We start from the raw sequence: 13219 nt of genomic DNA, 5'->3' as shown, positions 1-13219 counted from the left end.
AGAAAAAGCATGTGATAAATTCAACATCCCTTCATGATAAAAATTCAACAAACTGGCCAGGCACAGTGGCTCACACCTGTAATCCCAGCACTTTGGGAGGCCGAGGAGGGCAGATCATGAGGTCAGGAGTTCGAGACCAGCCTGGCCAATATGGTGTAACCCCATCTCTACTAAAAATACAAAAATCAGCTGGGTGTGGTGGCGGACGCCTGTAGTCCCAGCTACTTGGGAGGCTGAGGCAGGAGAATTGCTTGAACCCGGGAGGCGGAGGTTACAGTGAGCCAAGATTGTACCACTGACTCCAGCCTGGTGATGTAGCGAGACTCCATCCCAAAAAAAAAAAAAAAATCAAACTAGGCATAGAAGGAACACACCTCAAAATTATAAAAGCCATATATAATAAACCCACAGCTAAACATCATACTGAGTATATAAGTTTAAAGTTTAAAGCCTTTCCTGTAAGAACTGAAACAAGAAAAGGATTCCCACCCTCACCACTCATATTCAGCTTAGTACTGGAGGTCCTAGCCAGAGCAACCAGTAAAGAGAAAGAAATAAAAGGCATTTAAATTGGAAAAGAGGAATTCAAACTGTCCCTTTTTGCAGATAATATGATCTTATATTTAGAAAAACCTAAAGACTCCACAAAAAATTTCTTGGAAATGATAAATTCAGTAAAGTTGAAGGATATAAAATCAGCATACAAAAATCAGCAGCATTTCTATACACTAATAATGAAATAGCTGGAAAATAAATCAAGAAGGCAATCCTATTTACAATACCTACCAAAAAAACTGGGAATAAATTTAACCAAGGATGTGAAAGATCTCTGCAAGGAAGACTACAAAGCACTGATAAGGCTGAGTAGAATAGTTCACACCTGTAATCTCAGCAGTTTGGGAGGCCAAGGCAGGAGGATTGCTAAAAGCCAGGAGTTTGAGACCAGCCTGGGCAACAAAGCAAAATCCTGTTCTCTACAAATAAAAAATTTAAAAAGTTAATCAGGTGAGGTGGCCTACACCTGTAGTCCCAGCTACTTGGAATGCTGAAGTGGGAAGGTTGCTTGAGCCTAGGAGTTCAAGGCTGCAGTGAGCTGTGATCACACCATTACACTCTAGGTTGGGTGACAGAATGAGACACTTTCTCTAAAAAGTATATATATATAAATTTAAGTGGATGTATTGTAACCCTGATAGCAACCACTAAAAAAATTTATACAAGATAGAGTAAAAAATTCAATGAACTAAAATGAAATATGAAAAAAATTATAAAATCCAAAAGAAGGCAGAAAAGGGAAATAGAGGAACAAAACCCTGAGGATACAACAGAAAATAAAATGTATAACTCAGTCTAAACACAACAATAATTACATTAAATCTAAATGGTCTAAAACCACTAATTAAAAGGCAGAGATTGTCAGATTGGATTTTTTTTTTTAAAGACCAAATTATACATTTTTATTTAGAAGCTCACTTTAAATATAAGGGGATAGGTGGACTAAAAGTAAAACACTGGAAGAAGTTATAACATGCAACATGAAATTTGGGAGGGGAAACAGATCCAGACCATATCAACCAATGTCAAGGTGGTTTATTGTGTTTTCTTCTAGGAATTTGAGAGTTTCAGATATTACATTAAGTTTTTAATCCATTTTGAGTTAATTTTAATAACTAGTACAATTTCAATTTTTATACCTTCTTTTTTCCTTTTCTTTCTCTTTTTTTCCCCAAACTGTTAGAACAAATAAATTTAGTAAAGTTGCAGGTTACAAAATCAACATACAAAAATCAGTTGCATTTCTATACACTAACAACAAGCTATACAAAAGAGAAAGTAAGAAAGCAATTTTATTAATTACAGCATAAAAGAATTTTTTTTTTTGCATGTGGATATCCTGTTTTTCTCCACACCACTTATTGAAGAGACTCTTCTATCTGGATTGTGTTCTTTGCATTATTAAGAAAGATTAGTTGGCCATATATGCATGGGTTTACTTCTGGGTTCTCTGTTCTCTTGGCTTATGTGTCTATTTTTCAGCAAGTACTACACTGTTTTGATTGCTATAGCTTTGTAATGTAGTTTGAAATGAGGAACTATGATGCTTTAAACTTTGTTCTTCTTCAAGATTGCTTTGGCTCCTCAGGGTCTTTCATGGTTCCATATGAATTTTAGGATTGTTTTTTCTATTTCTGTGAAAAATGCCCTTGGAATTTTGATAGAGATTACATTGACTCTGTTAATCAGAGTCTATAGAAGGTGGTATTATTATGGACATTTTAACAATAGTAATTATTCCAATTTAAGAATATGAGATATCTTTCCATTTATATGTGTTTCTTCAGTTTCCTTCATTAATATCTTATAGTTTCCAGTGTACAGATTTTTTACCTTCTTGGTCAAATTTATTCCTAAGTACTTTATTCTTTTATATATTTATTTTTATATATGTATTTATAATTTTATTTGAAATAGTCATATATATATATATATGAAATCTCTCAGGTTCTTGGAAAATTTCTTTCTGGTTTTCAGCAGTTTTACTATGTGCCTAGATGTTATTTCCTTTGTATTTATCCTACTTGAGGTTCAATTGAGTTTCTTGGATTTCTGGGTTTATGTCTTTCATTAATCTTGGAATGTCCATGGCTATTATCTCTTCAAATGTTTCTTCAACCTCATTCTCTTTTTCCTTTCCTACTAGGATTCCAAAAACACGTGTATGAGACCATTTAATATTGTCTCATAGATCTCAGATGACCTGTTCATTATTTTTTCACTGTTTTTTCCTTTGTATTTCAGCTTGTATACACGTGTATGTTCACTGCTTTTTTCGTCTGCTTTTTCCAGCTTCTTGGTAAGTGCACAGGGTCTCACTCTGCCACCCAGGCTGGAGTGCAATGCCACAATCAAAACTCACTGCTGCCTCAAACTGTTGGCCTCAAGCAGTCCTCCCACCTTGGCTTCCCAAAGTGCTGAGATTACAGGCGTGAGGCGCCACGCCCAGGCCTTGGCTTCCCGAAGTGCTGAGATTACAGGCGTGAGCCCCCGTGCCCAGGCCTTGGCTTCCCGAAGTGCTGAGATTACAGGCGTGAGCCCCCGTGCCCAGGCCTTGGCTTCCCGAAGTGCTGAGATTACAGGCGTGAGCCGCCACGCCCAGGCCTTGGCTTCCCGAAGTGCTGAGATTACAGGCGTGAGCCGCCACGCCCAGGCCTTGGCTTCCCGAAGTGCTGAGATTACAGGCGTGAGCCCCCGTGCCCAGGCCTTGGCTTCCCGAAGTGCTGAGATTACAGGCATGAGCCGCCACGCCCAGGCCCAGTTATTTCTCTCTCTCTTTTTTTTTTTTTTGAGACAGAGTTTTACTCTTGTTGCCCAGGCTAGAAGTGCAGTGGCGTGATCTCAGCTCACTGCAACCTCCGCCTCCCAGATTCAAGTGATTCTCCTGCCTCAGCCTCACGAGTAGCTGGGACTACAGGCACGTGCCACCATGCCCGGCTAATGGCTAATTTTTGTATTTTTAGTAGAGACGGGGTTTTGCCATGTTGGCCAGGCTAGTCTCAAACTCCTCCAGTTATTTCTTTATTCTTGATTTTTGTTTTATTTCTAGCATTTCCATTTTGTTCCTTTTTTATCATTTCTGTATCTTGGCTGAAATTCCTCATCTCTTCACTATGTTGCCCATCTTTTCCACTAGAACCTTCAGCATTTTTATTATAGTTATTTTCTCTTTAGACATTCTGGGCACCTTATCACTGACAACATTCCAGAGACTTCTTAATACTTCACAGTGGTGCCACCAACCTTCGAAATCCTTGGGAGAACTATCTCTGCTTTACAACTTAGCTTCCAGCTTTTTGATCATTGGGTAATTAACTTTACTTTGTCATCTGACTCTGAATTTTGATGCGTTTTCCTCTCTTCCTCTCCTTCTCCTCCTGCCCACTCCGCACTCCCCTCTCCTTCTCCCTCTCCTTCTGTCTCCTATTTCTCTGTCCCAATTCTGTCAGGGAGGCTGCTTTACACTCTGGGTAGAGGCCACGCATGGCTCAAGGAGAGTTCCTCTCCACTCCCTTACCCCACTCCTAGTCACGGAGCTGAGAATCCAGAGTGTGGATGGGTTTCTCTCAACTTGTCCAGCTTGATGCCCCTTTCCTGCCTTCAAAGACTTAATACCTTACATTTTGAAGAGACCTTGAATGCTTCAAAAGGATCTCTCACCTCACCTGCATGATTATGCCAAAGCATTGAGTGGAGTTACATGGGAAAGGGTTTGTGAGTGAGAGTGAAAACTCACTTCTTGGCTGGGAATCCTTGGAATTCTCATCTGTCGTGTTTATGACATGTTCCTCTTCCCATCTCTCTGACAAGAATGAGAATGGCTGTGGGTTTCTTCTATAGCTCACCATTTTGTTTCTAATCTATTTCTTCTTTAAGAATTGTTTCCAGCAACATAAGTTCTATACTTTAATGTGAATCCACATTTAGCAAAATGACCTTTTATCCCAAATTGTGTCTTTCTTTGGTTACCAGTTTGATATCTGCCTATTTCCTGTTTCAGTATACACTAAATATTTGTACATTAAGTAAAATGAGGACAAGATGTTTTCAAAAGATTCCTTTTGATTGTCATAGAAATTACATTTCAAGTAAAAATCCCAAAAAATTAGAAACAGTGGGGAGAGGAGGCAGAGGAGAAGGGAGGCCTTGGACTCCTTGATGAAATTAGGCCCAGCAGTTTCTGAATACCATTCCCATCTAGCAGCCTATATCCATGTCTAAGGTTTTAAGTTTCTCTTCTCTTTATCTGGTAACCAAGGAATCTAGAATTCCAAAAATGAGTTAATATTTGAAGAGACTTTATATATTGACCTTAGTAAACATCAAGGTCAAAGGCGCACTCCAGGCCAGAGTGATAAATACACAAAGAGAAGGCTGATGTGCTTAAAAGATTTAAAAGGAATTAAAATTTATTAGTCCTACCGATAGAAACAATTTATAAACAAATAATTGGGATAATTTATTTTTATGGTTATATGTAATATGATCAATTTCTATTTAATATATTTCTATGCCTGAAGTATTATTCAAAAATATATTGAAACAAATCAAACCTTAGTATTTACTACCTTTAATTTTTATTTATTTATTTATTTAGAGACAGGGTCTCGCTCTGTCACCCAGGCTGGAGTGCAGTGGCATGATCATGGCTCACTGCATCCTTGAACTCCTGGGCTCAAGTGATCCTTCCACCTCAGCCTCCCAAACATCTGAGACTACAGACACACGCCACCACCCCCAACTAGTTTTTAACTTTTGTAGAAATGGGGTCTCATTTTGTTGCCCAGGCTGGTCTCAAACCTCTGACTTCAAGTGATTCTCCTGCCTCAGCCTCCCAAAGTGCAGGGATTATAGGCATGAAACCACCACACCTGGTCTCTATATTTTAAATGTAGCAAATTAGAAGATGGAAGTTGTTAGACCTTGGTAGCTAAGCTATGAGGACACAAAGGCGTAAGAATGATACAATGGACTTTGGAGACTTGGGCGGGGGTCGGGGGCAGGATGGGAGCGGGGTGAGGGATAAAAGACTATACATGGGGTACAGTGTACACTGCTCAGGTGATGGGTGCACCAGAATCTCAGAAATCACCACTGAAGAACTTACTCATATAACACCACCTGTTCCCCAAAAACCTATTGAAATAAAATTTAAAAAAATAAAAAATAAAATTTAAATTTAAAAAAGAGAAATTGTTAGGCCCATCTCTAAAATCGAAGATTTTTCTCATCATTTTTCATTTTGTCACAGGCTAAAGGAAGAAGAAGCACCTTTGCAATCTGGACAGAAAATGAAATTTACCTCGGATACATTCTTCTTAAATTTGCCAGATTACTAACTACCGCAGAACTGAAAAACATCCTAAATCTATCAGTAACTGCTACTCTGACTATAGACAGGGTTGAGTACACAGGACACCCTCTGGAGATTGCTGTGTTTTTAAATTATTGCACTGTATGTACCATCACCAAAAAGATTTTCTTAGTGATATATAATGAAGATACCAAACAGTGGGTTTCCCAAGACTTTACATTAGATGCCCCTATTGACAGTGTTATCATGCCACATTTTACATTTTCAGCACTGCCAGGATTACTGCTGTGGAACAAGCATAGTATCTACTATTGTTACCATAATTTCACCTTTACTGGGATTTTACAGACACCTGCAGGACATGGAAATCTATCAATGCTATCAAATAACAGCATTATTCATGAAGTTTTAATAGGTAAGGCATTCTCAGTCTACTAACATTATTCTAGATTTCACTATAGACATCTTCCTTATAATGATGTAACACTTTTTAATGTACCAATGTGTGGTGTTTTTGACAGCCAAAGGTGCACTTCTTATCACCTACAAATGAATTGACTTTAAATTCCAGTAATGTTAACTATGATCTCACATAGCAAAAGGGCAAACTCAATTTCTTTTTGCGGGGGAGAGGGTAGTTTCATTTTGGTCAATCAGTAGATTCTAACTAAGCAATTTATATATACATCGTAGGGTGTAGGAGGTGCTGTGATATTGTGTTACGTTTCCTGGGGCTCCCATAACAAAGTACCACAAACTGGATGACTTAAAACAACATAAATGTATTACTTCACAGTTCTGGAGGCTAGAAGTGGAATATCAAGGTGTTGATAGGGCCATATTCCCTCTGAAACCTGTAGAGGGAGGTTTTGTGTTATAAAGCACACATGAAACAAGATCACATGTGTTTTTTAAACAACCATGAGCCACATGATAAGAAGACAAGGCTAGAATGATACATTGGGGATAGATTTTAGAGGAGGTCAGATACCCAGTTTGAATGTTATACTGAAGGTCATTCAGAAACAATGAAATATAACACCCTCAAACAATTCATAAGTGTATGAAGTATGAAGTTAAAGGCCTTCATCTCTCACCATTCTCATTTCCCAAATAACCAACTATTAAGAAACTCCTGTGAGGCCAGGCGTGGTGGCTCCCGCTTCTAATGCCAGCACTTTGGAAGGCCAAGGTGGGAGGATCACTTGACCCCAGGAGTTCGAGTCCAGCCTGTGCAACATGGTGAGACCTCATCCCTACTAAAAACTTAAAAATTAGCTGGGCATGGTGGTACGTGCCTGTGGTCCCAGCTACTCAGAAGACTGAGGCAGGAGGATCACTTGAGCCCGGGAGGTCAAGGCTGCAGTGAGCCATGTTCACCTCACTGAACTCCCCAGCCTGGACAACAGAGTGAGATCCTGTCAAAAAAAAAAAAAAAAAAAAAAAAAAGCTCCTGTGAGTTTGTCCAGACTTTCAAACAAGCAAATACTAAATATAATGGGCATATTTTCAAAATATAATGGGCATGTTTTCAAAACAATACATATAATAGATATAAAACGAATGCCATTTTAACTGCTGTGTATTGTTCCACTGTCTATGCACACTACTGTCTAATTAATAGGGGTGTAGACAGATATTTAGATAGATATTAGCCTTCAGTTCTTTTTCTGTTACAAATAATGCTGCAGAAAATATGCATATGTACACACACTGATACAAGTGTTTCTGTAATATAAATTACTGGATATAGAATTCCTGAATCAGAGATTACAAATATTTAAAAAGTTGATAAATCCTTCTCACTTACCCACCAGCAAAGTTTGTCACAGTCTAAACTCCCCCAAAAGTATTGAAAATGTATCATTTTCATATAATCTGTTTAACAGTTACTGGTTATATAGAAGAAAAATGTTATTTTATTGCACATATCTTTTATAATTAAATGTTTTATCTAGTTTCATAAATTTATTGGGCATATTCTTCTGTGAATTTCCTTTTTTTCTTGTCATTTCCTTATTTCTGTTTTATTTTTTTATTTGTTTATTATACTTTAAGTTCTGGGATACATGTGCAGAACGTGCAGGTTTGTTACATAGGTATACATGTGCCATGGTGGTTGACTGCACCCATCAACCTGTCATCTACATTAGGTATTTCTCCTAATGTTATCCCTCCCCTACCCTCCCAACCCCTGACAGGCCTTGGTGTGTGATGTTCCCCTCCCTGTATTGATGTGTTCTCATTGTTCAACTCCCACTTATGAGTGAGAACATGCGGTATTTGGTTTTCTGTTCCAGTGTTAGTTTGCTGAGAATGATGGTTTCCAGCTTTATCCATGTCCCTGCAAAGGACATGAATTCATCCTTTTTCGTGGCTGCATAGTATTCCATGGTGTATATGTGCCACATTTTCTTTATCCAGTCTATCATTGATGGGCATTTGGGTTCCAAGTATTTGCTATTTTGAACAGTGCTGCAATAAACATAGGTGTGCATGTGTCTTTATAGTAGAATGATTTATAATCCTTTGAGTATACACCCAGTAATGGGATTGCTTAGTCAAATGGTATTTCTAGTTCTAGATCCTTGAGCAGTTGCCACAGTGTCTTCCACAATGGGTGGACTAATTTACACTGCCACCAACAGTGTAAAAGCGTTCCTATTTCTCCACGTCCTCTCCAGCATCTGTTGTTTCCTGACTTTTTAAAGATCGCCATTCTAACCGACGTGAGACGGTATGTCATTGTGGTTTTGATTTGCATTTCTCTAATGACCAGTGATGGTGAGCTTTTTTCCATATGTTTGTTGGCTGCATAAATGTCTTCTTTTGAGAAGTGTCTGTTCATATCCTTCACCTACTTTTTGATGGGGTTATTTTTTCTTGTAAATTTGTTTAAGTTTTTGTAGATTCTGGATATTAGCCCTTTGTCAGATGGATAGACTGCAAAAATTTTCTCCCATTCGGTAGGTTGCTTTTTCACTCTGATGATAGTTTCTTTTGCTGTGCAAAATCTCTTTAGTTTAATTAGATCCCATTTGTCAATTTTGGCTATTGTTGCCATTGATTTTGGTGTTTTAGTCATGAAGTCTTTGCCCATGCCTACCTATGTCCTGAATGGTATTGCCTAGGTTTTTTTCTAGGGTTTTTGTGGTGTTAGGTCTTAAGTTTAAGTCTCTAATCCATCTTAATTTTTGTATAAGGTGTAAGGAAGGGATCCAGTTTCAGCTTTCTGCATATGGCTAGCCAGTTTTCCCAACACCATTTATTAAACAGGGAATCCTTTCCCCATTGCTTGTTTTTGTCAGGTTTGTCGAAGATCAGATGGTTGTAAATGTGTGGCGTTATTTCTGAGGCCTCTGTTCTGTTCCATTGGTCTATATATCTGTTTTGTTACCAGTACCATGCTGTTTTGGTTACTGTAGCCTTGTAGTATAGTTTCAAGTCAGGTAGCATGATGCCTCTAACTTTGTTCTTTTTATTTAGGATTGTCTTGGCTATACAGGCTCTTTTTTGGTTCCATATGAAATTTAAAGTAGTTTTCTCTAATTCTGTGAAGAAAGTTAATGTAGTCTGATGGGGATAGCATTGAATCTATAAATTACTTTGGGCAGTATGGCCATTTTCACAATATTGATTCTTCCTGTCCATGAGCCTGGAATGTTTTTCGTTTTGTTTGTGTCCTCTCTTATTTCCTTGAGCAGTGGTTTGTAGTTCTCCTTGAAAAGGTCCTTCACATCCCTTGTAGGTTGTATTCCTAGGTATTTTATTCTCTTTGTAGCAACTGTGAATGGCAGTTCACTCATGATTTGGCTGTCTGTCTGTTGTTGGTGTATAGGAATGCTTGTGATTTTTGCACATTGATTTTGTGTCTTGAGACTTTGCTGAAGTTCCTTACGAGCTTAAGGAGATTTTGGGTTCAGACAATGGGGTTTTCTAAATATACAATCATGTCATCTCCAAACAGAGGCAATTTGACTTCCTCTCGTCCTATTTGAATACCCTTTATTTCTTTCTCTTGCCTGATTGCCCTAGCCAGAACTTCCAATACTATGCTGAATAGGAGTGGTGAGAGAAGGCATCCTTGTCTTGTGCCAGTTTTCAGAGGGAATGCTTCCAGCTTTTGCCTATTCAATATGATATTGGCTGTGGTTTGTCATAAATAGCTTTTATTATTTTGAGACACATTCCATCAATACCTAGTTTATTGAGAGTTTTTAGCATGAAGGGGTGTTGAATGTTATTGAAGGCCTTTTCTGCATCTATTGAGACAAACATGTGGTTTTTGTCATTGGTTCCATTTATGAGATGGATTACGTTTATTGATTTGCATATATTGAACCAGCCTTGCATCCCAGAGATGAAGCCGACTTGATCGTAGTGGATAAGCTTTTTGATGTGCTGCTGGATTTTGTTTGTCAGTATTTTATTGAGGATTTTTGCAACGATGTTCGTCAGGGATATTGGCCTGAAATTTTCTTTTTTTGTTGTGTCTCTGCCAGGTTTTGGTGTCAGGATGATGCTGGCCTCATAAGACGAATTAGTGAGGAGTCCCCCTTTTTCTGTTGTTTGGAATAGTTTCAGAAGGAATGGTACCAGCTCCTCTTTGTACCTGCAGTAGAATTTGGCTGTGAATCTGTCTGGTCCTTGGCTTTTTTTGGTTAGTAGGCTATTCATTACTGCCTCAGTTTCAGAACTTGTTATTGGTCTATTCAAGGATTCAACTTCTTCCTGGTTTCGTCTTGGGAGGGTGTGTGTGTCCAGGAATTTATCCATTTCTTCTAGATTTTCTAGTTTGTTTGCATGGAGGTGTTTATTCTCTGATGGTAGTTTGTATTTCTGTGGGATCAGTGGTGATATCCCCTTTATCTTTTTTTATTGTGTTTATTTGGTTCTTCTCTCCTTGCTTCTTTATTAGGCTGACTAGTGGTCTATTTTGTTGATCTTTTCAAAAAACCAGCTCCTGGATTCATTGATTTTTTGAAGGGTTTTTCGTGTCTGTATCTCCTTCAGTTCTGCTCCAATCTTAGCTATTTCTTGTCTTCTGCTAGCTTTTGAATGTGTTTGCTCTTGCTTCTCTAGTTCTTTTAATTGTGATGTTAGGGTGTCAATTTTAGACCTTTCCTGCTTTCTCCTGTGGGGATTTAGTGCTATAAATTTCCCTCTAAATACTGCTTTAGCTCTGTCCCAGAGATTCTGGTACGTTGTGTCTTTGTTCTCATTGGTTTCAAAGAACTTATTTATTTCTGCCTTAATTTATTTACCCAGTAGTCATTCAGGAGCAGGTTATTCAGATTCCATGTAGTTGTGTAGTTTTGAGTAAGTTTCTTAATCCTGAGTTCTAATTTGATTGCACTGTGATCTGAGAGACTGTTTGTTATGATTTCCATTCTTTTGCATTTGCTAAGGAGTGTTTTACTTCTAATTAATTATGTGGTCGATTTTAAAATAAGTGTGATGTGGTGCTGAGAAGAATGTATATTCTGTCAATTTGGGGTGGAGAGTTCTGTAGATGTCTATTAGGTCCGCTTGGTCCAGAGCTGAGTTCAAGTCCTGGATATCCTTGTTAATTTTCTCTCTCGTCGATCTGTCTGATATTGACAGTGGGGTGTTTAAGTCTCCCACTATTATTGTGTGGGAGTCTAAGTCTCTTTGTAGGTCTCTAAGAACTTGCTTTGTGAATCTGGGTGCTCCTTTATTGGGTGCATATATATTTAGGATAGTTAGCTCTTCTTGTTGCATTGATTCCTTTACCATTATGTAATGCCCTTCTTTGTCTTTTTTGATCTTTGCTGGTTTAAAGTCTGTTTTATCAGAGACTAGGATTGCAACCCCTGCTTTTTTTTTTTTTTTTTTTTTTTTTTTTTTGCTTTCCATTTGCTTGGTAAATATTCCTTCATCCCTTTGAGCCTATGTGTGTCTTTGCACGTGAAATGGGTGTCCTGCATACAGCACGCCAATGGGTCTTGACTCTTGATCCAATTTGCCATTCTGTGTCTCTTAATTGGGGCATTTAGCCCATTTACATTTAAGGTTAATACGTTTTGTGTGAATTTGATCTTTTCATTATGATGCTAGCTGGTTATTTTGCTCATTATTTGATGCAGTTTCTTCATAGTGTTGATGGCCTTTACAATTTGGCATGTTTTTGCAGTGGCTGGTACTGGTTTTTCCTTTGCATATTTAGTGCTTCCTTCAGGAGTTCTTGTAAGGCAGGCCTGGTGGTGACAAAATCTCTCAGCATTTGCTTGTCTGTAAAGGATTTTATTTCTCCTTTGCTTATGAAGCTTAGTTTGGCTGAATATGAAATTCTGCGTTGAAAATTCTTTTCTTTAAGAATGTTGAATATTGTCCCCCACTCTCTTCTGGCTTGTAGGGTTTCTGCAGAGAGATCTGCTGTGAGTCTGATGGGCTTCTTTTTGTGGGTAACCCAACCTTTCTCTCTAGCTGCCCTTAACATTTTTTCCTTCATTTCAACCTTGGTGAATCTGATGATTGTGTGTCTTGTGGTTGCTCTTCGCGAGGAGTATCTTTGTGGTGTTCTCTGTATTTCCTGAATTTGAATGTTGGCCTGTCTTGTTAGGCTGGGGAAGTTCTCCTGGATAGTATCCTGAAGAGTGTTTTCCGCCTTGGTTCCATTCTCCCCATCACTTTCAGGTACACCAATCAAATATAGGTTTGGTCTTTTCACATATTCCATATTTCTTGGAGGATTTGTTCATTCATTTTCATTCTTTTTTCTCTAATCTTTTCTTTATGCTTATTTCATTACGTTGATCTTTAATCTCTGATATCCTTTCTTCTGCTTGATCGATTTGGCTATTGACACTTGTGTATGCTTCACAAAGTTCTCGTGCTGTGAAGCTCCATCAGGTCATTTATGTCCTTCTCTACATTGGTTATTCTAGTTAGCAATTCATCTAACCTTTTTTCAAGGTTCTTCGTTTCCTTGCATTGGGTTAGAACATGCTCCTTTAGCTCACAGGAGTTTGTTATTACTCCCCTCTGAAGCCTACTTATGTCAATTCATCAAACTCATTCTCTGTCCAGTTTTGTTCCCTTGCTCATGAGGAGTTGTGATCCTTTGGAGGGGAAGAGGCATTCTGGTTTTTGGAATTTCAGTCTTTTTGTGCTGGTTTTTCTTCATCTTTGTGGATTTATCTACCTTTGGTCTTTGATGTTGGTGACCTTTATATGGGGTTTTTGTGTGGATGTCCTTTTTGTTGATGTTGATGCTATTCCTTTCTGTTTGTTACTTTTCCTTCTAACAGTCAGGCCCCTCTCCTGCAGGTCTGCTGGAGTTTGCTGGAGGTCCACTCCAGACCCTGTTTGCCTGGGTATCACCAGCAG

At 38.4% G+C, this 13219-nt stretch overlaps 1 protein-coding gene across 8 annotated transcripts in view; it reads left to right on the top strand.

The window, feature by feature from the left end:
• Positions 1–13219, top strand: part of CATSPERE (catsper channel auxiliary subunit epsilon) — a 193760-nt gene that overhangs the window by 107695 nt on the left and 72846 nt on the right. For all 8 annotated transcript variants that reach the window (XM_054550079.2, XM_054550090.2, XM_054550070.2 and 5 more), the window contains one exon: positions 5807–6284. In XM_054550079.2, coding sequence (XP_054406054.1) covers positions 5807–6284 — 478 coding nt within the window. The remainder of the gene's footprint in view (positions 1–5806; positions 6285–13219) is intronic.

This window comes from Pongo abelii, chromosome 1 (assembly GCF_028885655.2).
Source record: "Pongo abelii isolate AG06213 chromosome 1, NHGRI_mPonAbe1-v2.0_pri, whole genome shotgun sequence".
NCBI lineage: Eukaryota > Metazoa > Chordata > Mammalia > Primates > Hominidae > Pongo > Pongo abelii.
Note: the sequence above shows the minus strand (reverse complement) of the source record. Positions and strands in the feature narration are given on the sequence as shown.